The sequence below is a fragment of the Athene noctua genome, chromosome 10, assembly GCF_965140245.1.
Source record: "Athene noctua chromosome 10, bAthNoc1.hap1.1, whole genome shotgun sequence".
NCBI classification, from domain to species: Eukaryota; Metazoa; Chordata; class Aves; order Strigiformes; family Strigidae; genus Athene; species Athene noctua.
In genome coordinates this window covers 14,952,410-14,978,764 of record NC_134046.1, presented here as the reverse complement: position 1 = coordinate 14,978,764, position 26,355 = coordinate 14,952,410, and the positions used below count along the sequence as shown (strand labels likewise).

The 26,355-nt window shown below is 37.8% G+C and overlaps 1 protein-coding gene across 5 annotated transcripts in view; it reads right to left on the bottom strand.

Moving 5' to 3' along the window:
• ERC2 (ELKS/RAB6-interacting/CAST family member 2) overlaps positions 1-20,224 on the bottom strand; it is a 585,639-nt gene extending 565,415 nt beyond the window's left edge. For all 5 annotated transcript variants that reach the window (XM_074914417.1, XM_074914419.1, XM_074914418.1 and 2 more), the window contains exons 1-3: positions 19,886-20,224; positions 19,001-19,178; positions 1,012-1,812 (exon numbers count right to left, since the gene is read on the bottom strand). In XM_074914417.1, coding sequence (XP_074770518.1) covers positions 1,012-1,668 — 657 coding nt within the window. In that variant the 5' untranslated portion in view covers positions 1,669-1,812; positions 19,001-19,178; positions 19,886-20,224. The remainder of the gene's footprint in view (positions 1-1,011; positions 1,813-19,000; positions 19,179-19,885) is intronic.
• Between the last annotated feature and the right edge of the window lie 6,131 nt (positions 20,225-26,355).

Here is a 26,355-nt window from a genome sequence, read left to right as displayed (position 1 = left end):
ACACTGAATTCCTGATCAAGGCCCAGTCAGTTTCCTGCTGAAGTAACTGCTATCAGGCTTGTTAATTGTATATATATTGAGGTCCACGACACACCTAAGAAGTGGAAAGTTTTATGGGAAGTACTGCTGAACACTAACTTAGAAGTAAATTAAAAATTTCAGTTGTTGCTGCCTGCCAGCAAAGTTTAGATTGGGAATCTGGAAGTGAGAGAAACACAGGATTGTGTTTTTGTCTGGGGAAAGTTAACAGATGGTCTAAAAAGGAGCAGCTTTAAAATAAGACCAGCAGCCAAAAAGTGTGTGGAGACAGCAATACAAGAATTTTTTGATCTATTCTGTGCCACTGTTTGGTACAGCTTTGTGAAATAGCATAGAGTCTCAAAGCTTGATTTTATAGCTTTATTCATCCAGATTAAAATACTTTAATCTTTTTAGAGCTTTGGGAAAAGAATGTAAATAGAAGTATTTGAAATATATATTTAAAGGATGCTCTTTTTCTAAGACACAGGTCTCTGAAAATACAACTTCAACTTCATTCTGTAATGTAGAACTACAGAAGATTACATATGGGTATTTAATGGCATATCTTCTTTTAACTTTAAAAAAAACTGGTCAGCTAAATCCCTATGCAGCTCTCACAAAATATGCTTCTGGACATTTATACTTTTGCAGAGATGGCTCATTCACCTCTTCAGAAGAGGCTGATAAGTATATTTAGACTGTTGCTGCAAAAAAAAAAATAGAGAAAGTCTCCAAAGTAAGAAGTAGTGACAAACAATCATTCTTTTCAGCTATAACGTGAAAGAATGCTGCATGAAGGAAATTATAACCTGTATTCAGATTCTTATTAATGTGCTCTCCTACTATTTAGCAGCCAGAGGCAGATAGATAAAGACATACCAAGTCTTGTTGTAAATGACAAACTTGTTCCAGCATAGGACACAGTACCATAAACAAAACATCAAGTACTTAGCTGTAAATCAACAGAAAGAAACTTTCAGAATTACTTACCTGATTTTCTTCATGGGAAACTCTCATCTGTTCTTTAAGAACTGACATTCTGGCCGCTTCTTCTTTCCTCAATACTCTTTCTTTCTTTAGCTCAGGACTCCAGAAAGTTTTGATGCTATTCATGGAGGATCCCAGCTTGCTGTCCTTAATGTCTAGTTCTTTTCTGAGAAGATCATTTTCCCTCTGTAGTTCTTTAAGCTGAGCCTGCAGGTCTAACATGGTGCTATCTCTAACCTGTCTCAGCATAGAAGGAACCTGATGGTGGTGATGGTGTGAAGATGTGGTCAGACCTCCATGCTGATCAGTGTAAGAAAGGACATCTGTGTGCGAAAGTCCAGCTGAAGCAATATTGGGACTGCTCCCCATAGCTGTGACTCGACCACCATACACAGCTCGATTTGTAGCCCTTCCAAGAGTCATTGTGCCCTTTGGGAAAGTAGTAGAAGCTACACCTTCATGGTCACTCAGATACATTGGTCCAGATGTTGCATAGGCTGCATTAAGGGACTGGATGTTCTCCATTGATAACGTCTTGCCTGTTCCTCCTCCTCCTCCACTATTTGTTCGCCTATGGCCCAGGCGAGGAGATCTTGGCAATCGAGGAGACCTGGAGGGACTTCCTTCTAAGTTGCTGATTGTTCTTGCACTTCCATACATTTTTCTTCTACTTTGAGGTACTATTTAGTAAGAAACTAGTAACACTAAAGTTGAATATTAAGTTTATAATTCCAGCTAGAAATATTGGCAGTTTCACTGCATTCTTCCAGTAGGCAAAAATCTATTGTTCCTCCAGTCAGAGACCTGAAAAAGAAATTATCAAATTAAGTAAATTTTCATCCTGGGAAGTAAGTTTACAAGTAATCAGCATATATCGGAAAATAAGGTAACCCACTTCCTAATTACTTTAAAAATAAAATTTACTATAGGCTTAGTATTTCAGATTACTAGTTAAAAATGCATTTTCACACTAATTTCATTCAGAAAAAAACCTCCTCATTTCTTTCTTGCAGAAAATATCTTGACATTTTTACTTAATTTAACAAGCTTTATGTTGCAATAAACAACAAGGGCTCAAAAACATCTTAGCTGATATGTTAATAGAATTAACATCAACAGCTCTTTTTTTTCCTTTACATAATTCCACATGGTCAGTCATTTAAGAACTACTCAAACTATGATATCACATTTTCAAAAGACAGTATGAAAGTAGCAATTCAGCAGTTCTGTATGTTCTTTAATAACATTAAACTAAGACAGAACAAGGAAATAAGCAGGAGTTTTGTTGTTTGGATTAACAAAGAGGTTTTTGGATAGGAAAAATGATGAAGGAAACAATGCTTCTAATAGTTCAGCTATTCTAATTGTTCAGTAAAAACATTTTAGTAAACAAAACCCAATAAACCTAAGCTAATTTAAGTGAATATTTCCTTGTAAACAACTGTCACATATTACAACACAGTATTATTTTTTCAGTGAAGTACTATCTGGCCGGTATTTGTCGTTAATATGCTCATCAGGAAAAGACTGCATAACCATAATCTAGGTTTTCATTTAGAGAAGTGCTTGTGAAATACAATTTTCTTTCTTTTCCTATGGATATCATATTATTACTTTGATAGAACTATCCTTGTAATTTAATTAACCAAACAACAGATAGATGTGGACCAATGCTCTGTTTTCAAATTCTTCAATACTATCACTATAATTTACCAAGTTTCAAATAAATTGATTAACTTTACATAGCATAAATATACAATAGGACTTTAGAATTAGGTAGGTCCACTGATACTTTTTTCCCAACAAATCTGAACATTCCAATAAATTTGTGGTATTAAATTGGTGGTCATTAACCAGATCTAGTACCATTTATTTCAAAGGTAAGTAGAGGAAGATCTAGAAAAATTGGATTCAGTCAAATCTGTTAATCTTTAACCATACCCTCAAGGCATCCTCATTATCTACAGATGCATTATTTGCCAGTGTTTTACAACATCTGTTCTACATTTGCTGTGAAAAAAAGTGTTGATGCAGGGACAGGCAGAAGAATGATTTAATGTCACATTTATTAATAAGCTCTAGTATATTAAATTCTCACCAACAATATTAGCCTAAAATATCATTGATACAAATGATGTCAGCAAACAAGAAGCTGAGTTCTCCACTGATCATTATCCCACACAGCTTATATGAATTTTAAGAACTGCTTGGTATATGCTACATTTCCATCAAGTTTAACAGACAGAACAGTCTAAAACATTTTTGTTTCATTTTAATTACCAGCATGCATCTGAATTAGCTGAGATGCTTCAACTAGCGCAACTTGTTTCAACTACTATTCTGCAACAGTGGCCATTCTTGTGAATTTTCAGCTCCTTCCCAAGAGGTCACAAGAGTCTGGTGTCAAGAATCACAAGACTCAGAAGTGGAAGGCACAGCACTACACTACATTGAAATGTTGATGACAATGCCAGTACGAGTGCTGGGCAAAAATGTAAGGGTGTGGTATTTACTCAACATTGATGATTTGGAAACACTGAACCCTGTACTGCACCCAGGATGCCCCATTAAAGAGTAATTCATTTCAATGTAAACACTGCCCTTGGCAAAGTGGATCAAACAACTAACAGCATTGTTCCATACAAACTGTATTAACAAGATCAGTAATTCTGACATAAAACATTACCACTTTTTGCCATTTACAAACAATTAGACTATGCATAAAGCAAAGCAGGGGTAACTACTTCAACAAGAAAATTTAGATTGTACCTATTTAGGAAGACAGATACAAAATCACATTCTACCCTCTTCTACTTCAGGATCACATAACCCATAAAATAACATGAATATTTTTATATCTAGAGGCAAAAGCCTGATCCAACTTCTTGAGCCATGAAAACCTCTTAAAGCTTCCAGAATTCAGCTCCATGGCACACAGATTTAAAGGAACCAGATGCAACTTGCTGATTTGCGTTTTCAAATTTTGACATTTTTTAAGTATCCAAATATGTCCCCCTTTTCGGTTGTCATCCAGCATTCAAGAGATGACCTACAGCTTGTTCCTCAAAAAAATGGTGCAGCTTTTCTGCCATTTCAAGTTCAATGCACTGATCAATAAAAATTGTATCTCATCCTGGTGACCTGGGCAATGCAATTGCTTATCCTAATTCTCAAGTGCCAGCCATCCTCTGGCCAAATAACTTACTCAATGCACTCCGAGAAATCCATCCTCATGTATTTCTGGTTTCCTGAAAAAGTTCTGTAGCTCCGTCAAAGATCTCACATGAGATCAAAGCTGAAGAACTTTTTTCTTCCACTGGCATATGGCAGATCCTGAACAAAAGCAACTTTCTAGACTGATGCAATTCTCTCCACCACCACCCCACCCCCACCACCACCACCCCAAAAAAAAAAATCTGAGCTGGTGAAAAACTAAGATTGCTAGCCTAAAAACTGTCAGTGTCACTTCAAACTGGATACAACCAAATATTTTTAGATACAGTAGCCCTGATACATGTCCAGGTCATGGGGGTTGGTGTAGATCTGTTGATCCTCAAAAATATAGGTATAGGATACCTTTACATCATATCATTACACTTCTTGCTTTCCATTGCCACAGTCTGATAAATAGGCAATTTATGCTTCTTCCTTTGAGTCACTTAATATCCTTCTTAGCTTTTTTGTTTATGTCTCCAATACGTATTTTTAGGTAGTTGTTTTGCCTTTTAGAGTTTATTAGTTGTCGTCTGTCTTCTTTTCTCTATTTGTGTGAAGTTTTGAGAAGTTCTCATCTTAAAGGAGAGAACATGTTTATCTTGCTTAACACTCCATTGTTTACCATTAAGCCCTACTGAAAAAGGGAATCATCATCCCTCATCCAAAGGGAGGCTAACTTCTCCTTTAATAATAATGTTTACATACTGATTTAACACTCTCATATGCCTGTGAAAATTCTGAAAGTAACAGGAAAAAAGAAGTGAAACACCAATAACCAAAGAAGCATTACTTCCTTCACAGCTTTTTCCATTCTTATTTTTACTTCCCCACTGAAAATGTTTTAATCAAGATGGAGACCTCTATGTAGAAAGAGCAAACACCCCGACAATATGCTTGGTTTTCTTACTTTCACAGGCTACAAAGGATAGCTCACAGATCAAAAGCTGAAAATCGCAATTTAAAGAAATTCCCTCAGTTTATCTCTATTTTCATTTGCAATTCATTGCCTACTATAACCTGAATTATACAGACTGGCTTTCTTGCCAGCACCTTGGAAAAAAGAAAGCATGTGAAAGTGTGCTTTTTGGAAGCGCATACATCTTAAGGATAAACCTTGAGCCTTCCTTTATGGCTGTGAAGAGTCTCAGACACAGTAGAAGCCATATACCACTGCTTTATGGAAGAAGGGAGAAAAGCACCTACATAATTTTCTACTCTTTACTGCTTATACACAGAGCCTTCCTAGCTTCAGGAAGATTTATTGTGTGTCTCAACACATCAGGAATTGGAGGCATGAAAAAGCAGTATCAGCCTCAGGGCCTCAACAATTGTCACAGAGATCGTTATCTACCACCTGGGAAAGAAAGAGAGGAGATTCCTTCTCCCATCTTCCCTAGAACCTGCTGACACAGAGCCTTCCAGTTGAACTTAGAGTGGACAGATGAGATATAGATGATTCTATCTTAAAAAATTATTTTATATTGCTATTTTAATTTAGGGGGGGAAGGCGGGGGGGGGGGGGGGGGAATTCTCCCTCTAAAGCAATCTTTTTTCACCCAATATTTCAAGGATGGTTTTGCTGAACTGAAGCATAACCATCACGCAATGTAGTGCAAGGGGCAGAGAGAAAGATAAATGGAATCAAGCAGAAACATATGGAATCAAGCAGAAACATAAGAATCTCATATATTATGGGGTAGATGGGAGAGCTGTATAGACAAGAACAGCATACCTATAACTAAAGAGACCAATCCTCCCCCTTGATAGAAGGCCAGAAGCTGTAGATGTTGCAGTAGCAAGCACAGAGAAGCTCCAGTACAACTCATGAACTTTATATCCTCCTAAAGACTTCTCTGAGACAAAAACTCACTCAGATTCATTCAACCTGGTTTGGGACAGACCACAGACCTACCATATTCATTTTCCCAGAAAAGGTTATTTTGAGTTTTAAAATCCAAATCAGCTTAATAGTACTAGAAAAATACAGATGGTCATCTACTTGTCTCAGTATTTTCTTACTTTAAAAAATACTTTTTAATGTACATAATGTATGACTTAAAAGCTAGCCATTATAATTGTGACTTTAATATTTTGTGTTGCAAACAAAACGATATTAAAGAATCCAAAAAATTAAGCATACATTCTTGGCAGGGGGAGGGGATGGACATGACATGGAGAGGCATGACACCAGACACCTCCCCCTCACCCCCCCCATGCTCTCATCAGCCTTGAAAATCTCAGCGAATAAGAAATAGTCTGTTTCACGCTAAAATACATCCTGATGGCTAAGTTACATGTTTCTGCTTCATCTCATCACCTGCACTCTGCAGACAATAACATAATGGGTTCACATTATCCACATCACCTGTGTCTCTGACATTGCATTTTATTTGCCTTTTAACTATTCTTATATAGACTTAAAACATAGAATTCTAATATGATGCTAGTGGAAGGTCCGTCTCACTCAATTTACTCCCCAAATGCATTACTTCTACATTTTACATAATTACACAGTTTCCTTGAAATACTGTCTTCAGAGGACCCCTTAAGTTCTCGTTCTCACTGGTTACATACTCTTACCCCACTCCCCCCCCCCCCCCCCCCAAACCCCCACAATTAATTTTGTTAAGATATTTAAACAAATCAGTGTCACCAAGTTCAAAGCACGTGAGAATTTTCTGTGTCGGTCTGTCAATCTTTTCATAACAAGTCCAAAAGAATTGCGTAGAGGCATTTTAGTTTGGCCTCAGAACAGACTGGGGGCTACTTTGCCTGTTTCCTGGGCTCTGTGAATCAAGATGGTTCAGAAAAAAATGGAACTAGATTTTGCCAGACAAAAGTCTGTGGTGTCTGAATAAGTTTTAATGAAATTATTAAATTCTTTCTTCATACAGTTCAGAAGAATCACAATACGTTGTTATATTCCATGTTTCTCCTGTAAAATGTTTGGACCTAAGCAGCCCAGCAGTCTCAGATCAGATATTCCAAGCCATTAAAAACAGGTAACAGTTTGAGCTTTGCTATCAATTCTGCCTGTAGCCACAGTGCATACAGAGTTCTCACCAGTTTCACATTAGAAGTTTCATTAACAAGCAAGTGCTACACAGCACACAGTGCGGCTAATTCCACAGCAGATTAACAACTTTATTTTTAAAAAATTATCAAATCACACTATGCTGGAAAACACCAAGAAATGCAGAAAAATTTCAGTACTTATGCTCAAGAAGTGCATTGACTACTAGATCTAAAGTATCAACCATACAGAAATCATTCGTATTACTAACAGCAGCCAAGCATTTTTAGCGAAGGGTAAAGAGACTTAATTTCTTCCTCCTCCTGTTTTTTGGGGGTCTGGTGTTTCATTTTTTGGTTTTATGCTCAGACGAGGGCATGCTATTAGTTTCATTAGAGTGTGTGGTACTGTTTCCTTACCATTAACCAGTATTTGAACATGGAGCTACTTTGTGTCAATATATCTCACCTGCTGACCATTTACACCTTCTATAATACATAGGCAGTCACAGTGATGCCACAACAGACACCAAAATACAGATCAGGCATAGGGCTGTGTGTCTGAAGAATCCTGACAATTATGCTGAGAAAGCTCAGGCCAATTTAGCTTCTGTATCTCCTCCTCTGGCCTGAACCACCTAGTCAGCAGTAAGTTTGGATATTAGCCAAATATTTAATAGCTTTGCACAACTACTTGCCAATATTAACATTCAGCCAAGAGCTCAAACGTTTGTAATACTACAAAAAGGTTTAAGGGAACCCCTTCCTTACAGCTATCCTCTCCAAACAATATATAAGGACAGCTAAATGCAGAAATCATCAATCTGATTTTGGAAGTACTCAGTGGCTTCCAAACTGTCTAAAACTGCTTAGTACTATACGGCTCCCCAGATAAAAGCCAAAAGCAACAAAACAGAAGAATTAAGAGATGATGTAGAAGATAACACTCCTATACTCTCCACCAGGGCTCATTTTCTGTGCTTTCTGAGACACCACAAAAGGAAGGAGATTCACAGAAAAAGTTCTGTTCCATAAACACATCTGGCAAACAGTAAGGATTTTATTAAAATAAAGGAATCATTTAAATACTCTCTTATCACCACAAAAAACATTCTGTATGTAGAAGTCCAGGGATGCATGTGTATTTAAAGCAGTGACCAAGAGCCAGAAATACTTCTGGCACATTCCTTTGTTTTACCTAGGTTTCTGACTGCTTTAACAGTGACTCAACATGTCCTCATAAAAGAAGATATTCTTTTCTTTGCATGTTTCTTATTATCTATGTTGATTTTTAACAAAAAAAAAAACCTAAACAGCCAGCTGATGCAAACTAGATATTGTACAGTATTGCTTCCTTCCTCCATTCATCTGAGCAGCACAGCATGTCTTATTTTAATGACATAACAAAAAGATAATGAACAAAACTCTGGTTCACATGGGGTTAGTGCAAGACCTGCATTATTTTTATTAAAAGGGCAAAATATTCTTTCTTCCTACTTACCAGACTTGTCAGATTGATCAAATTACTTTTATTAAATTACCATTTTTTAACCATAAGAAGAAAATCACACATGTCTTCCTACTACTCTACTGGTCCTTAGAAGTTTGAAAAGCAAAATATACATGACCAACATTAAAAGCAACATCATCTTCATTTAGGTTCCTCAGTGTCCTGATCCTGCATTTCTAATGTAAATGTTTTACACTGCCTGCACCGCCTGCACAATAAATTTTTTACCTTGTCAATAAACATTAATTTGCCTACTTTCTCTTGAAGTTAGTTATAAAAATAGTACATACAGAATTGTGTATAAAATAAGTTTCCAAATCTGTTTTAGTCTCGCAGGTTGTCGATGTCTGAACTTCCATCAAGGCTAAATGAAAGAATTGGCATTTATCACCTCAGAGGATTAATTCATCACACCTCTCTGCCTTTCATTTCTATTTCATACAAAAGAAATAGTATATGAAGCAGAAGGTAGGAATGGCTGCTGAATATGCATCTAATGACATACATGGAAAATTAAGTTGTCAGGCATTCTAATGTTGTCAGGTGCAGTGACAGCAATTAATACTTATCATGCAATCAGAAAACTCCAGCAATGGAAACATTTGCTCAAAATGCAGTATTAAAAATCTTGAAAAACAAGCAGTTCTTGACTGAGTTATCAGGATTGTCAATTATATTACTCACATATATTTAAGTGAAGAGTCAACAATACCTTTTGAATTCTCTTTTATACAAGTTTCACAGTTTTAAAATAAGGCTAGCATTCAGTGGAGGTACATTTTTTCAATGCACTGACTTTTTCTCTTTATTACAATGCTAGAGACATTGTAATTATTTTAAAACACTTTTAAAGCATAATATTAATTAGAAATAGGCTTTTAGTAAAAGTACTATTTGAAACGCACCAACTGACACCTCCATTACTTTGTAACTTTTAAGGTAGGTCTCTCCTTGTTCTTAACAATTTATCTCTAAGACTTCCGCTAAAATAATTATTTCCTGCACTCTTGCATGTGACAAAAGAAAGTCTCCCTGGGGTTTCTAAGATGCTTAAGGGAGGTGAGAAATTTAAGATTTGTTCTATTTTACTTTTCTTATGTTGTGTCAAATATTAAAGACTTGAAGATAAATCATTTTTTAAAAAAGAGGCTTCTATAGCCAAGCAATGGCAGAATCATCACATATAACTTTCATTGGTTTTGCCAGAGAAAACACTGTATCTTTATAAAAAGTTACAGGCAGTGTGTCTATCTGTGCTCGCTCTATCCGAGCAAGCACAACAAATTATCTTCCAATGCAGACTATATATCACTATCCAAATTTATTCTGATTTAATGGTCAATCAACAGAAGCAGGGATGTATAGCATCATCCTTTGTTTAAAATATTAAGCACCCACATTAACAGTGTTGTTAAGAGTTTCAAAGATGCAAAGTAAAATACCTCAGTTTTAACTGATCAAAGTTCAGTCCTGAGCTCATTGTGCCATTGTTTTGCCAGCCATCTGCTCTCTCTGCAACTTTTAACATTAAGATCCTATTTTTTGTTGGGGGGTGGGTGGTGTGAATCCCAAGTAATAAGGGCTAGAAACACATACATTCCAAAACCCTCTCTGCACCTCTCCAGTTTTTTCAGTTTTCTCAAATTTCAGGCACCATAATGACCTTCTCTGAGTACACAGATATTTTTAAAGGCTTGGCAAGCTTTTGCCTTTCCAGAGAAAGAACTCCTAACATTTCAGTCTTTGCAGGCATGCAGGTGCCATCCCACAATTGTTAATCACTTCTTATTTCTTTCTCAATAAGAAATCTCATTTATCAATGCAAGCCTGCATTTACAAACTCCAGTCTCTTGTGGGGGATTATTCTAAGGCACCAGAATTGGGTTAGTCAGACAAACAGTATTTTTACTTTAATGACTATTAAGCAGCAGTAAAAAAATTAAACATCTTAAATTTTTACTGAAATAGTCTCGTTTGGGAGAAAAAATAGTAGAACTTGAAAGTATACACCATTCTTTAGGATTACTTAAAAATTATGCCTAATAAGCAGCACAACTTTGCTTTTCCCAAAATTTACCTGATTTGAATGACTATTTAACGATTTACAGAAACACAGTATTTGTTAGAGATTGAATTACCTTTCTATTTCAATTGAGAAGTTAGAGCTTAAAAATAAGCATGATCTAAGAAAACCTTAAGGTTTTCTAGCAAAAACTGGAAGACCAGTCTTAGTTTTTTTCTATTATTTCTAAATTTTAAATATCTACAAAACCTTTCTTCCCTTTTAAAGTAATCCGTTAGTTCTTATTTATATTTTTAAATTACAAAAGCATAATTTTTAAAGCTTCTTTACAGAGCACCTGTAACTTCAAGAGGGACACAAGAGACAGTTCTAGACATATTTTAAAAGATTTTTTTTCTCTAGCAATACTACACATATTTCATTATAAAGATATGTAAAGAATCAAATGAAGACATAATGGATCTTGAATCTCCATTTTTATAATTATTTTTAAAAGATAAATAAAATAGTAGGACAAAGGAAAAAAATAACAAAAACTAAGTAAAAAATAATATATCTATATTATGATTTAAATAGCCAAGCTTCTTTTTCTTAGCTGCAATCTCATTTACCTTGCTCACGGAACATCCAAGTTGTAGACAATAAAAAGTGAACCAAGTAGGTTGATTCACATTGACAACTTTGTGTTGCTAACTTATCATCTAGTCCACATTGCTTCTGCCTTGTTTATGATGAAGGAAAACTGAACCCTTGACAAAGGAAATTATGGTCCAAATTCTTCAGTCAAATGTGAGGTAGGTAAGGATCCTCTAAACAAAGTTTAGATCTTCTAATCAAGTTAATTCTAAATTGTATGCATGCTGATGACACTGAATTGCAATTCTGATAGAAACCTTAGTTTTTCTTATAGAAAAATTTTGTGCATTTATTTTTTCCATTCACACACTCTGGACTAACAGAACCCATTGTGAGTATTAAGCAACACTTACTTACAAAGACAAATATTATTGCAGAAGTTTGTTACATCTACTGTTACATCATCATGCAAGAAGGGAAGATAGATTGAGGTTCACTCCCAAAAACTGGGAATGATGAACCTATACGGAAAAGCTATCATGATGCTTTAGACCTTGCGAAAGAGCACTCTTAGAATCCAGGTATTGAAAATACCATATTTGTATTACTTTTGAAGATCAAACAAGAGATTCATAAAAATTATACTTTATTAAAATGTTTTTAATGCTTTTATATATGTGTGTGTATACTAAAGACATTGCTTCAAACTGAAAGCTTTTGTAAACACTTATGTGTGACACCTGTTATCTGTCTTTCCCCTTGCTATACATAGTAGCAAGTAAGGTTACAAGAGATTAACAATAAAAGACACAGAACAGTGTCAGTAAACGTTCAGGAATGACAGAAGTAAAACATCATTACATTAAACAAATATTTCCTTACAAATTATGTCTGCAACAGGAAAAGACATGTTTCTGATGCATCAGGAACGTTCTGATAATGCCAAAATAAACCATGTTTTTCAAATAAGACCACAAAGGTAGAATAACAAAAAAACTTGTTACACATGTTCATGCAACATCAAATGTCTATACTGTCAACATTCACACCAACAGTCTTTGAAACATAAAGGTGTTCACCTGATAACACATACATATTAAACACACCTTTAAGACTGCAGTTACTTGTTTTAAAAATAAAACATAAGAACTGAAAATAATGTCAAAGGAAATTGATTGAATTTACTATGAGACCTGTAAAGTTGTCTATTTTCACATTAAGTATGTTTAAGAATGTTCTGTCATTTACATTAATGTAATACTTTTCATTTCAAAATGAATTTGAAATTTTTAAGTCTATCTTGGAAATAATCAGAGATACTTCTACCCAATAGACTATTTTCAATTGAATTCACTAAGGCTATTCACATGAATGTTATTAAACACAGGCTTATGTATCGCAGAATAAAGCTCTTTCTTTTTTGCTACAAAGTTTCCATTCTCATAAGGAAAGCAACACAATAGTCATAGCATCAGCTATTAAGACTACCTGTGTAACTTCCAGCATTTTCTTAAAATACTTAAATATTGAGATATTTAAAATTTAGCAAGCCTAAATATCCACCATGCATTTTAAATTTATTGGATTCAAAAGTAGTAACATACATACTCAAACCATAAAACAAAAGCTCGTATTTGTGCATTCAAATGGTATGCTCATGCCAAAAAAAAAGAAACCGGCTGTGCCTCAGCCATGTTAGATCAAAGTTCTCCAAGGAACTTACAGGCTCTGTAAGTTATGCAAGTGATTTAGCAGATTACCCCTCCATTCAGCATAGAATCAGCACCCTGAAACCATTAGAAGGCACTGCACTTCTGGAATTACTTTTTTCTTTATTTCTTCATTCACAGAATAGATTGAAAAGAGTTCCCCAACCACTTAGTTGCTGGTTATTAACAACTTCATAGCACAACCCAATCTTCCACCTTTGTGCTGACACTGAACCCATCTCAGCTGAGCATAACCACACCAATTCACAAGTGCAATTTATAAGTCCTTATAAGCATCTGACGTGAACATCTGACATTGATGACAGATGTTACTGTAACTGCTTTCCTTAAGGAAAAACAAATTGTCTGAGCAGATTTCAAATGAAGTCTGTGAAAGAATATAAATGAAAGCCAAGGTACATCATGACTGCCAATACTTAGCCATCAAAAATAAACATGCTTTACACAGCAAATTGTCTTCCAGAGGAGCACCTGAGAGTACCCATTTCTTGCACTATTATTTGACATCAGTCAACAAAAAGAACTATTCTTTACCATGTCATATTCATCCACTAACCCAAATTGTTCAAAGAACTTAAGTGGCAAGAACTGTATTTAAACAATTTATTTTGAGGAAAATGACGCACTACAAAATACTATTTAAGTCAAAGTCCACACCATCACAGAAATAACACAGGCCTATGATGTTTTATAAAGTTATTAAATGATTCAGGCATTGCACATACCACAGACATAATATGTATCTTAGCAGAGTACCTGTAAATAATTTTACTGACCATAAAAAGCATTTAGTTAACAATACTGAAAGCCAAAGAAGCATCAGCACAATCTCCAATGGGATTCAACTCATATTTGACAAAGAAAAATCACTTTGTGAGAATTCAAGTACTGTGGTCTCCAAGTCCATTCAATGTGTTATTTTTGCAATGAGACAATCCAAATGGAAGCCAAATAGTGTAGCCATGAGTGTGGACACAGTAAACCTCCTTTAGCAATTGGAAAGAAGTCACCAAAGTGTGTTCTGTTAGCCTCTCAGTCAGAAGAATAGTATGGCCAATAAATCAGCATTCATCCCAAGTGATCTGAGCTATGTACTTGGAGGGAAACTGTTGCACATATTACCAATGCTCTGTGCAACATATGATCTGTTGGACTAAGTTGAGGAATGGCAGAGACTTTTATTGCATTTCTTTCACATCTTTCAAAATAAATTGCACATTATATCCAGCTAGGCAATCATTACAGACATTGCTTTCTTTAGAAGTTTCCCCCATCAACTCCAGCGTTATCCCAGCACATCATTTTTACACATACCTATACCATTTATCTTTCACTGATCTTCTTACTCCTTTCACCGTTCCAAGGCATTTCCCACACAATTTGAGCTATTTTTTTTTCATGTGACTTAATTCCAAAATAAATGTCTCATAATTTTCCATTTCTGTAGAATTTAGGTGCTACATTCTACATCTGCACTGTGACTTCAGTTAGAGGGATAGGATAATAGGCGTGACAAGCAGTAAGAAGCTTAGAAAAAGACTGTATTTGTTGGAAGTAGGATACTTTAAATAAAAAGTACACTGGTCATTAAGGAAGCCACCTGTTAACTAGCCAGAAGCATTTCCAGTGAATGGCAATCTGCATGATTGAGTATCTAAGAGAGTCTAGAAAAGATAGTCTAGAAAGCTGATATCCCCCTTTCAAAAACCTGATCTTAAAACTTCTCAGAAAACCTTAGGCTTTGCTAAACATCTAAAACATCAAAGGCTTCCACTCATCCAATCACAACTCGAAACCCTTAAGCATACCTCACATTCTTAGACACATTTCATCTGCCAACCTAAAAGAACAGAAATTCTGACACTACAGTTCTCCCTCATTATTCTCTTTACAAATTAAAGAGATTGTAGTGATATACAACTTTCCAAACATGTAAACTGTCCATCTCAAAGTCTACACTTCTAATATCATGAAGGAATTCCAGGTTTCTGAGAAGAGAAACGGTGTGACAGTAATGGAGCCTTATCCAGAGAAGTGCTAAAACATCTTTGCTACTGTTCTCTCCTTTGTCAGAGCTCAGCACCTGACAGACTGACTCTGAAAGAAGATGAGGCTGGTGTTCCTAATTGTTACAACTACTCCAAAACAAAATCTGGCTATTTAAAATATTCCAAAGCTGGGCACTGAGAAGGCTGCTATCACTAAATGAATCATAAGAACTCCCAGTGATCAACAGTCAAGAAAGCAACAACACTACTTAAATACTACACTATCAATGTTAACTCAAAGACATTTAAATTTGCATATATAAACACTGGATATCTATGCTTATAAAATTTCTCAGACCCCACAAATACTCCACAACCATTGCCTAAGGCAAGGGTTTTTTTGATCACACCTTACATACAAGCAGTAACAAGCCAACACGAATCCATCTTACTTTATTTCAAATAGATTTCTTTATAAAATCCATTACATATCAAAAAAGTGACCAATTTAAAATCAAGTGCCCTAGAAAAAGATTTAACTGATGTTTCTGCTGATCTGCCTTTGCATTTTTCTCTAAGTATCACCAAGAAGCAACAGTACTATCCAGTTCATTTAGAGAATTTAATTTCTAAGCTTTCTCTTGATCAACTATGATCCTCAGAAAGAAATTATAATTTCATTTTGCTTTAAAGTAACTCTTGCCCTTTTTCCAGGACTTTATAGAAAATATAGAGTTGTATTAATCTTGCAGAATAAATAAGTTGAGGCAACCTCATCATTGCTAAGTACAGAGAAGATCACTCAAAAACTAAAACTTACACCACAAAAATATTTTAAAGCAACCCTAAAGCTGAAGAAAGCAAATATAAGCTCACAAATAAAAGAGCAGTCACATTATAAAAAAAAAAAAAAAAAGTAAATAAATTCAGATTCAGTATCACAGACATATTTCCTAGGTGGATCTGACTAACCATCTCCATATATATCCCAGGCATCTTACAAACTAAATTAAACTGAGAAGATAACAAATGCATCACAGTAGATAAAAATATAATAAACACCATAAGAGATACAGGTGGGAGAACATATGTTGTCTTCGGAAGTGATACACAGGCTGGTTGCCTCACCCTCTTTGAGGTGTGAACAACCCACTCTTCTGTTAGTCATCCTTCAAAGGTCTGCAAGAGTCATCTTTCTAAAGCAAGAAAATCACCTTAGGCATTCTTTTACAAAAACATGCATGCTGAATAGCTAATTCTCTAAATATCAGGTATATCTGACATTCTAAAATGGCTGAATGTGCTTACTTGATATTTGGCTGCTAAGAATATGGGCAAGCCCTTCCCTTGCCACCTTTCTACAGCCTTCAGAGCAGACAAGAAATAGGAGAGGCAACAGGCATAGATAATTACATCTTACACTACCATTCATCAGAATTTGACCCAGAATTTGACTACTAGTAGGTTAGGGGATTGAAGAACTACCCATAGAGTACAAGAGGTGGTAAAATGAATCTCCTCCAAATGCAGCTTAACCACAAGAGAGAGTATCATAACTATAATGAGTATAATAAGGCATTCAAACACTAAGAGAAGATAAAAGAGGCCAATGCTCAGGAAGACCAGACACACACACTTTCTAAGGCAAGGAACTCTATTTTGCACAGTAGGATGGGAAAGAACAGATGCCTCTACATGCCAACTTTCTTATTCATGCTTGGAAAGGATGGAAACCATTTCATCCACTACCTACTGGAAAAAGGGATGCATCTTAGTTCAAGACAGAAGACACTTTCTATTCATAAACCCATCTTCATGGCAGAGGAAGAAAAAAACCCACACAATCAGAAAGTCAAAGCACGTGATCCCATTACTAGAATAAGGAAGGAAAACAAGACCGTATCATCTTCCACATTCAGGAATACACCATATCAACCTAGGCACCCCACTAACTGAGCAGGATTAAAATAGGAGCTATTTAAAGATAACGGCAAACAAGTCTCCTCCAAGCCTGTCTAAACACACTTTCTCCAACACAGAAATCGCCTTTCAATCCTCGGTACTAGCCTTCAAAATTATTTACTCAACTGTTTTCTGGAGTCAGTATTTTTACCATCTACTCTCTCAAGTAAATGGCATTTCTGAGAGAATGCCAAGGAGAGTCCACATACTCCCTTCCCCTTTCACTGGCAAAACAGTAGCTCCTTCCCCCTGCATTTGAAATTCTAGTGGTGATAAAAGAAAATGTCTATTTGAAGACATAATACAATAGAAGTAGCACTACAAAAAACAACAAATAAGAAGTCTCTCAGTTCTTAACTGGAAGATCTACCCCACCCTGGGTGCACTTATAAGAGATGCAGCACAGAGTTTCTCCATAGTTTAAACATCTAGTTTCAACTTGAGCTGTGAAGCCATAAGCCTGAGGGACTGCCCTTATCTCATTAATCCTTTGGAAGAAGAAACTGTTCTTTCACTCAGGACAAAAAGTCACTCCTCCTTACCCCCAGTTTCCTCTAGAAGAAGTGAAATTGCTAACTCACCTTGCTGCCTTTGGAAACTGTTTTACACAGACCTTTCAAACAAAAATCACAGGAGTGGAAAGCTTTCTTTTAAAGCACCAAAGAAATGTGGAAAGACTTATTTTCACACGCACACCCCCTTAACACAGCCACCCACGAAGCCAAGACTTGGACTGTAAATTTCGTGCATCAAGAAACGGTAACAAAGCTTTTCCCACAGAAACATTCCTTAAGGGAACGAGAGAAACTTACCATTACACACTGCCTGTGTGCAAAAACAGACCCTGCAAAGGGTCCTTCTCCTCTTCGCATCCAGGGAACAGAGGCAATGGGGGATGCCCTGCCCAAGCAGCTGAGACCGTGAGGAGACAGCGGCTGCACGAGCCTTCGCTCTGCCATGGAAAAGGGGTAAAGAAAACCCCAGCGGCGAAGCACGACGGCAGCGGCCTGACCCCGCCAGGCGGGGCGCGGAGGGGGCGCGGAGGGGGCGCGGAGGGGGCGCGGAGGGGGCGCGGGGTCCCCCGCCCCTGGGAGGCCCCGCGCGAGCTCCCGAGGAGCGAGCGGCGGGCGGCACGCGCCAGCCTCCGCCCTCTCCCAGCCCGGCGAGCCGGGGCGTGGCCGCGCCGCCCACCGAGGAGGGCGGGGCAGGGCGGGGCGGGGCGGTCCCCCCTCCCTCCCTCCCTGCCTGCCTGCCCTCCGCCCGCAGTGAGGCGGAGAGGTGCCGCTGGCAGAGCGGCAGCGGCGGGGGGGTCATCTCTGCCAGGAAGATTGAAGGAAGCCCCCCCCGCAGAGCGATCGCTTTAGGGGTCCCTGCAGAGACGCAGGGAGGGGCGGGCGCGCCGCTCTGACGCCGCCGGCCGTGGGGGGAGCTGGGCCGGGAAGGTGGTCGGGCTTCCTCGCCCCTCGCTGACGAGCGGCGAGCCGGGGCGGGCAGTGCCACGGCCCCCCTGCCCCCGGGGCGGGAAACGACCGAGCGCGGGGCCGCGGGAGGCCTCTCCCCGCGCCCTGCTTATAGCGGCTCAGCCAGCGCGGCGGAGTTGGACGAATTGCTGAGGGGGGCGGTATCGGATCCCCACAGCATCCTCCCTCAGAGCGGGCGGCCGGCAGGCTGGCGGGGGCAGCCTCAGACGGAGGAGCCTCTCCGTCCTGGACTTCGCCACTGGGAAACGAGGTGCCTGCAGAGAAGCGACTTGACGGAGGGGGGAACCTTCCCCCCTTCCCCGCCCTTCGAAGGAGGGGGCAGGCGGAGAAGGGCCTGCGCTCGGAGGAGCTGCCGGGAGGGGGCTGCGTGCGAGGCGGCCGCCCTAGACATGCCCATGGGGAGGGGGGCAGAGGAATCGGAAATAAAACCAAATGCCAAACAAACAAATAGTTAAGTGAAACCACTGATTTGAAAAGGCAACCAGAAAACTAACCCTGACAAGTAGGATTTGCCCTCCTCTTGGCTGCACTTATTGGCCGTGCTTATTTGCAACGAGCTTGTATCTGCCAATGCAAGTGGTCGGTTGGTGTGTCCATCAACAGGGAAATATCACTTCGCCGCTAAGGGAGTAGATTCCCATCCATCCATCACAAGGCTTAGCAGGTAGCCGCCTAGAGATCAATCACACACTAATAAAAATACATATATATATGTATATTCCTTTTCCATCACATTATTACTCTAGCAAAATACATGTATGTATCCTTGATGAATATATGCATGGATTTTATCGTATACATCACTCTTATCCAACCTAAAATGATCATTAAAAAAAAAATTAAATCACAGAGCGTCATAAATGAGGGACCTCAGTAAGTATTCATTAATTATCTAACTGCAAAATAATATCCTGTTAGTTTCTGCTTTCCATTCACCAGCCACTAGGAGGGAACTAGAAATCTCTCACCTTTTTCCTGACACGATTTTTAAAACACCAAACATTATCTACTATTTAGGTATAAAGCTAGCAATTTTCAAAGCGCATCCATTCTGTTCTAGAAAACTTTAACAACAACAATAATATCTTTAAACACTGGGCACAAAAAATGAGACTCCTATGGTTGCTTTTAATAGAAATTGCAAGAGAGGTTTCTGGTCGACGATTCTGTAGGGAGAGGCACTCTGTTTCCAGAATGAGATGTGCACTTGGTCCCATTTATTACAATGTATTTCTAAAGCAATAGAAAAAGCCTGTTCTGCAATTTCTTTTTCAGTTTCAGCCACCAGACAGCTGTAGAAAGCAATATATAGCGATTTCCTTAATCACAATAACTGTACAGTAATGTATTACAGCCATATTCTTGTTTAAGCGTCTCACCTTTCAAATCATTGCATCTGTCTTTCGTCCTCACATGGATTTTACAACATCACGTTTAGCTGACATCTCAGTAGCGCGGAGGAAGGAGGCAGCAGGGAGAGCCGGCGCCGCCGAACACCTACGAGGGGAGGAAGCGAGGGAACCTGCTGCAGTCGGGGGAGGCTGGCGTGCTCCCGTCCCTCGTCTCCCCGTCCCTCAGCGAGCCTCCCTCCGCCAGCTGCGAGCCCGGGTGCCCGGGCTGCCAGCCCCTGACTCAACACTCCCAGCATTCCCGAGGAGCCGCGGCCGGGGCCGCGCCGGGCGGCCTTGCCGCCGGGGGCAGCACCAGGCGCCCGCTCCGCCGGCAGCGCCCGCTCCGCCAGCCCGGGGATTTCTCGGAGCCTTCGTCGCTCTGCCTTCGCTGCAAAGCCAGGGGTTCCAGTCCCCACCCAGCAAACGTCGGAAGGGAGAGGGTGTTACTCATTGTGAAGGGGCCGAAGAATACACCTCTGCCTGCGTAAAACTGCAGGGGCAAAATTGCTTTCTTGTGCTGTTCACCGAAGGCCAAAAACGCTCAAAGCAGGTGCTTAAGAAAGAACATGGTATCTAGAAATCCGTTACTGTATGTGCGTACATACACAAGGGGAAAAAAAATAAATCTAAATCTGTGTTTTGGCTTACGTGTAAAACTAAGAAGACACACATACTTGTGGGTTCGTTGGTTGTTTCGGGTTTTTTAGATAGCATGCAGGGGGAAACAAAGCAGCAGATCAGCTGCTATGTGAAGCCTGAAAGCTGTTTTCATCAGAAAACTGCATTAAAAATTACTCCTGAGATTTTATTTATTTAGTTTTGTATTAAGGGGAGTGAAGGAAACTTCATCACTGACTTCTCATCCTAAGAAATGAGGAGTTTCTCCTCATCTATTGCTCCCCTCTTCTCAAATTTTGAGTTTAATTGCTCTTGATACAATTATAACTGATCACCCTTAGTCCTTAGCTTCAATACAACTTCATACCTTATCTTACACAGAATTTCACAAATGTATTTTATCTGCCTCTTAGCCTCATTGTTGTGACAATGTTTTTAAGAAGCACTTCAGATCTGTAGTCGGTTTACTCTAATCTGTATTTTATTCCTCTCTTGCCCACAGATGTACCTATACATGCCACTATTAAACATTATTGATAAGAACAGCTTTTATGGAATTACTATTAAAAACCATGTCAAACGGAATTGATTTCAACCTATCATGTTTAAAAATAACATAATCCCTTCCTTGCTGTATTTGAATTATCCAAAGCCAGCTGAAATAGTTTGCTGTAGTGAATATTTATTCAGAGATGCAAATATGCAAAACAGTGCTAGAATGCAATTCACACAAAGTATAGTGGTTTATTTCCCCAAGAAAGGGACATACTCTTATAATATCTGTATACCTCAGCTATAATTACAATATGGGGCAAACATTTTTTCTGAGTTCAAAGTAATGGGATAAATCATGATTAAAATGCAAATTTCAGTTGCTTTTCAAACCTGTGTATTTACTTGAAGACATTTCTATTAAAAAAACCCCATGGAAATTATGGACAGAGAAAATGCTCCTGCAGAAACTGAAAAGAAGGGACATGGGGGTTTGTACAAATAATTTTGCTTGATCTAAAAAATAAATAGTACCCTAGAAGAGTTAGCAAGTCTGCATCTATACGAAAACGGATAAACACTACAAAATGTAGGTCACCACGCTGAACACTTCAAAGCACAAGGTGTCCATTTTCAAAAACTTAGTGCTTAATTTGGATTCAGTGCACAATAAGAATATCTTACAGACCTGTCTCAGTATTGCCAATACCAGTTTTGTCTCAGTACTGTTAATGATGACAGGACTTTTGTTCTACGGGGTGTCAGCTGCTGACAGGTTTTTAAACAACATCCCTGTCCATATGAAAAGACAGGAACATCAGGTTCTGCTTTAGCTTTCTTGTGACTCATTCACTGGCAAAGGTTATGGGCCTTGTGATAGCCTGCAAAAGCCAGGATGATTCTGACAGACCAGTAGCCTAAGAATCTTCTTTCCAAGGATTAATCCTTGTGGGAAGACACCATGGAGTTACCATAAGGTTGTAACAATATTGCAATGAATTAAGCTTGCTATCATTCAATAAAGTTTGTAGCAGAATTAGTCACAGACCGTCTTGGAGCAGTAGACCATCTGCAGGGGGACTGTCAGTATTACTAGTGCCAAGGAACACAATATACCCACTATGGACAAGACCATTTGGTGTAAAGCTTAGTGAAAAAAATATTTTGCCAAATTGTATTCAGAAAGAGTTGTTAGAAAAATGTGCAGTTCAAGTAAAGGGGAAAAAATAATCAGAATTTTACGGCTAATCTACTTATTGTATTAGCAGAAACAACATCCATGCCAACAACCTCAGGGTCACATAATCCGAACCCTTCAATGATATTCATTCCTTACATCCAAGACAATGTTGGAATCCAGATCCAAAGGGTAGGATAGTAACAATAATATGTACTTCAGACTGACTTCTTTGCAGCTGATTAAAGTTCTCATTTCAGCCTAATCACAGGCACATTTGTGTTATCTTTGGTGTCGTGATGCAGGCGGGTGCCATTAAGCATAAAAGAAGAAAGATCATGAAAGTAAACTAGCACTTTTTTTCCTTTTGTTTTTGTTGTAAGATGTTCCGATGTATTAACTACTAGACATATCCTTCAGGCAACTTTTAGAGAAAAATCAGTCTGTTGTAAAACTTAAACCAGTATTTATAATATGTGTCACATGATGCTATATCTAAGGTTTACAATTTTCAATAGTTTCTACATTCAGATATGTTTTGGGCTGACATACTTTTGTTTTCTGAAATTGTTTGTTTGCTTTCTACCTTAAAAATGCAGCGTATTCATAGTTGTTTATGCTTGTATCATACATCAGGAGCTGTGAAAACCCCACTTAATGACAAAATTATTTTTTTATTTAAATGAGAGTAAGGTAGGCCCTAAACAATTAAAGCACATATGAAATACAGATTTTTAAAGTCTGCTGTTTTCCTCAGCCTATGCTATACTGATTTTAGAAGCAGGAAAGTATAAAACATACTCTTCATATGATTTTTCTGTTTAGTTATTCTAAGTATAAATAATTCAAAATAACATTAGAAAACCTATAATGTTACTGATTGTCTTCAGTCCCTGTGCCTCCCTTTATCCTTCCCAGCTCTCTCTTCTCTTCTTACCTGTGGTAATAATACTTTAGGAACAGCTAGCTCCCTTCCATGTTTTGGTAAAGATGTACACTGTTTAGTACATCATTTTTTGAAAACAGAAATACAAATGGAAATGGAGCTCAGTCACTGCTGCTGGATAATTTGAGAGTAAGCAACTGCAGGCGTGTGCGCCTTAAAAACAGAGGAAAATGCATTTCAGCTTTATTCCATTGAACCTGGCCCTGTTGTATTAATCTGTGCTTCCCTAGTGGCAGGGTTGCTTTCAGCTTTCATTTTCTATTACAAAACCCAAGTCAAGAACGTGATATAACAGTCTACTTTTAAACTAAAAATTAAAAGTTTGTAATTGTAAAAAATAATCCTGGTATTATATTAACATATGAAAAACTACTTTCTCACAGAAGTACAGCACAAATAGAAACAACACAAAGATGTGAAAATTGTTAGAAGTATGAGAACTTCTGAAGCAGAAATGAGAGATGATCTTGCAGGTCAGCTCATGTGTTTTGGTGGGGAAAAACAGAAATATGTAAAACAGTGCTAGATTAGACTATTATCAAGAAATGGAATCAGTAATCCTGTTTACCCTATGTGGCAGTACAAAGCAAATAAATGTGAGAGTAATCTCCTTGATAAAATTTAGCTGTTTATTGCTTTCACAAGCACTTTTAAAGTTAGTTATAATTGTCCAGTAGAACTCACTATTACAAGATATTACTGAGATTTGCTGGTTTATTATTTATATTCTAAGAAAGGGCTTAAAGGATATATTTAATTTTTGGAAAAGTAAGTCATGATGGATGTTGGTGCTCTTTATTCATATTAATACCCAATTTCCAACAAGGATCAAGTCCAAAAGTTACTTCCATAGTGTAAGTTCTTCCCAACTGGTAAGGTCCAGAAAGAAGAAAAATTAATGGAATTGTGCAGGAAAACTATTTTCACATGGACTACATTAATATCTCCAGAAGAAAAAAAGAAAAAAGCAAAAAAACAAAAAAAAACCCCCAGAGATCTGCATGACTTACACTGAAGGCTACAGGAAAAAAAAGATACTGCATTTACCGTGATGTGGTGATCAGACTTGGGGTAAGTACTTGACCCAAAACAAACAAAAAACTTTCACAAAATCATTGAAACAAAATTAAGTTTTTCTACCGATTTCAAAATAAGGTCCTATCAGGCTGGACCATAGAGGTGTTGCACCTGTCAGTCAATAACTTAGAGGACTGCTTTCTTTCCTCTTTGTCAGTTCAGCTATCCACCTACACATATCTGTCAAACTGAATCATAAAATAGTTTCCACCAAATGTTAGTTTCCTTCTTTACTTTCCTCATGAAAGATCACCGATCAGTCTGCTGGTTTAGTTTTCAAAATCATTAGAATAATTTATTTATTTTTAACCTAATAGTGACACATGCTTTACAGAGGATGCAAAAATGCTGCTTGGATATATGTGAATACAAAATATGCTATTGTGGATTTCGTGATAATGTATTATTATGCAAAAACAAACAAGGAAACTGTATTCTTTTTAGTAATTGCATAATATAAGCAATTTATTATGTGCTACACTGCTAATCTATTCAGGATAGAAATAAAGCTACATCGGCACATGCTGTTAATTTCATTTTTGCAAATAAAGCAAAAGTAGCAAAATTATTTAATAGTATAAATACCCATCTCACAGAAGTTCCTCAGCTGCCACATCCCAAAATAGGGCTATTAATAGGCTTTTACATCAATTGTACTATATTTTTCAGAGACCTAAAAAGTATCTTAGAAAAATTCAAACTCCAGCAACCCCTAACAATATCTAGTAAGTCTAGCTTAAAACATCTTGAAAAAGGATTAATATTTTAAGACCTAAAATTTTATCAATCGTCCTTTATTCACCTGGTTGGATCTGTTTTCTGAAAACACAGTATTACTACTACCACTATTGTACATGTGACTATACTAGAGCTGCTGCTAAATGAACACTGACTAATAACACTTAGATGCTGGTTGGTTTTTAATCAGCTCCAGAGGAGAGTACAACTGACTTTATAGAAAGGCTTCAGCTTTTAAATACCTACCTTATTTCTGAGAAGTAAATCTATATACTAAAACTTTCACTTACAAGTGTCAACATGAGGTACTTCAGATGAAGGCAGTTGAGGTTCCCGTCAATTCTCTAGTTCCAGGAAACTGAGATCTCCTTCCCTACTTATGATCTCAACCACTACAGTGAAGTTAGCAGGTACAAACAAAATCAGAATCGTAGAACTGTTCACCCCCATATATCATCTTTTCTCAGCAGAGCTATAGGGAACTTGTTTAGGAAGGGCACCTTTTATTGGCAAGACAGCCTCCTTTAATTTTAAACAGCTGGGTACTGAAGCCTGAGTTACTGACCTTACCACATTCACATGGTGGCAGGACTTGGGGAGGAACCAACTACCTAAGCTTGGTGGAGCTAGAAACTTGATCCACAAGAGTAGTCCCAAAATGGAATCAAGTTTCTACAGCTCCCCACTAGATCAAATAAATTAAGGAACAAAGCAAATATAGTGAAAAACATTAGCCTTGTATGACTGCTTCAAAACTGACAATGAACCTGCAGATGCTTTCCTACTTTTGTACTAGTTGTGGATTCTGTTGACGAGCTGCACATCCAACAGAATAGCAAGAAGTGTAAAACACCTGACCATGGATGGCCCATCCAGTTCACACTAATGCTAGTTATCAGCTAATAACTGACTTTACATAGAAGGCATGAGGTTCACACAACTGTTATGTTTATAACAAGAAGACTTGATAGTCTCCCATCTGTTATTCTATATAGACAAGCTGAAGAGGATTTCTAGAACGACTGCTTTGTGAGGGTAACACTTCATATCCACTTTAAAATAATAGCATTATACAAATGATAAATTTAAGGGGAAGTAAGTTATTTTTTTTTTGTATAATACTTTAGACAATTTACAACGTGTTTTTATAGGTGCTTTTACACATACACTAGTACTCCTCCTTGGCATTTTTGCATGAAAACACAAATAAACCCCCGTAAGTTCCCCAGTGAAAAGCTATGATGCAAAGGCTCAGGTTCTCTCAATCTTCAACTTCCCTACAAAGTCCCAGAAACTTTAAGAAAAAAAAATTCAATACTATGAGCTCTTCTTGACTCACGGTTCATGACTGTAGTTAGGGCATATTTTATGCCACCCCAACATTCTTTTAAAATTAATTTTAAATGTATT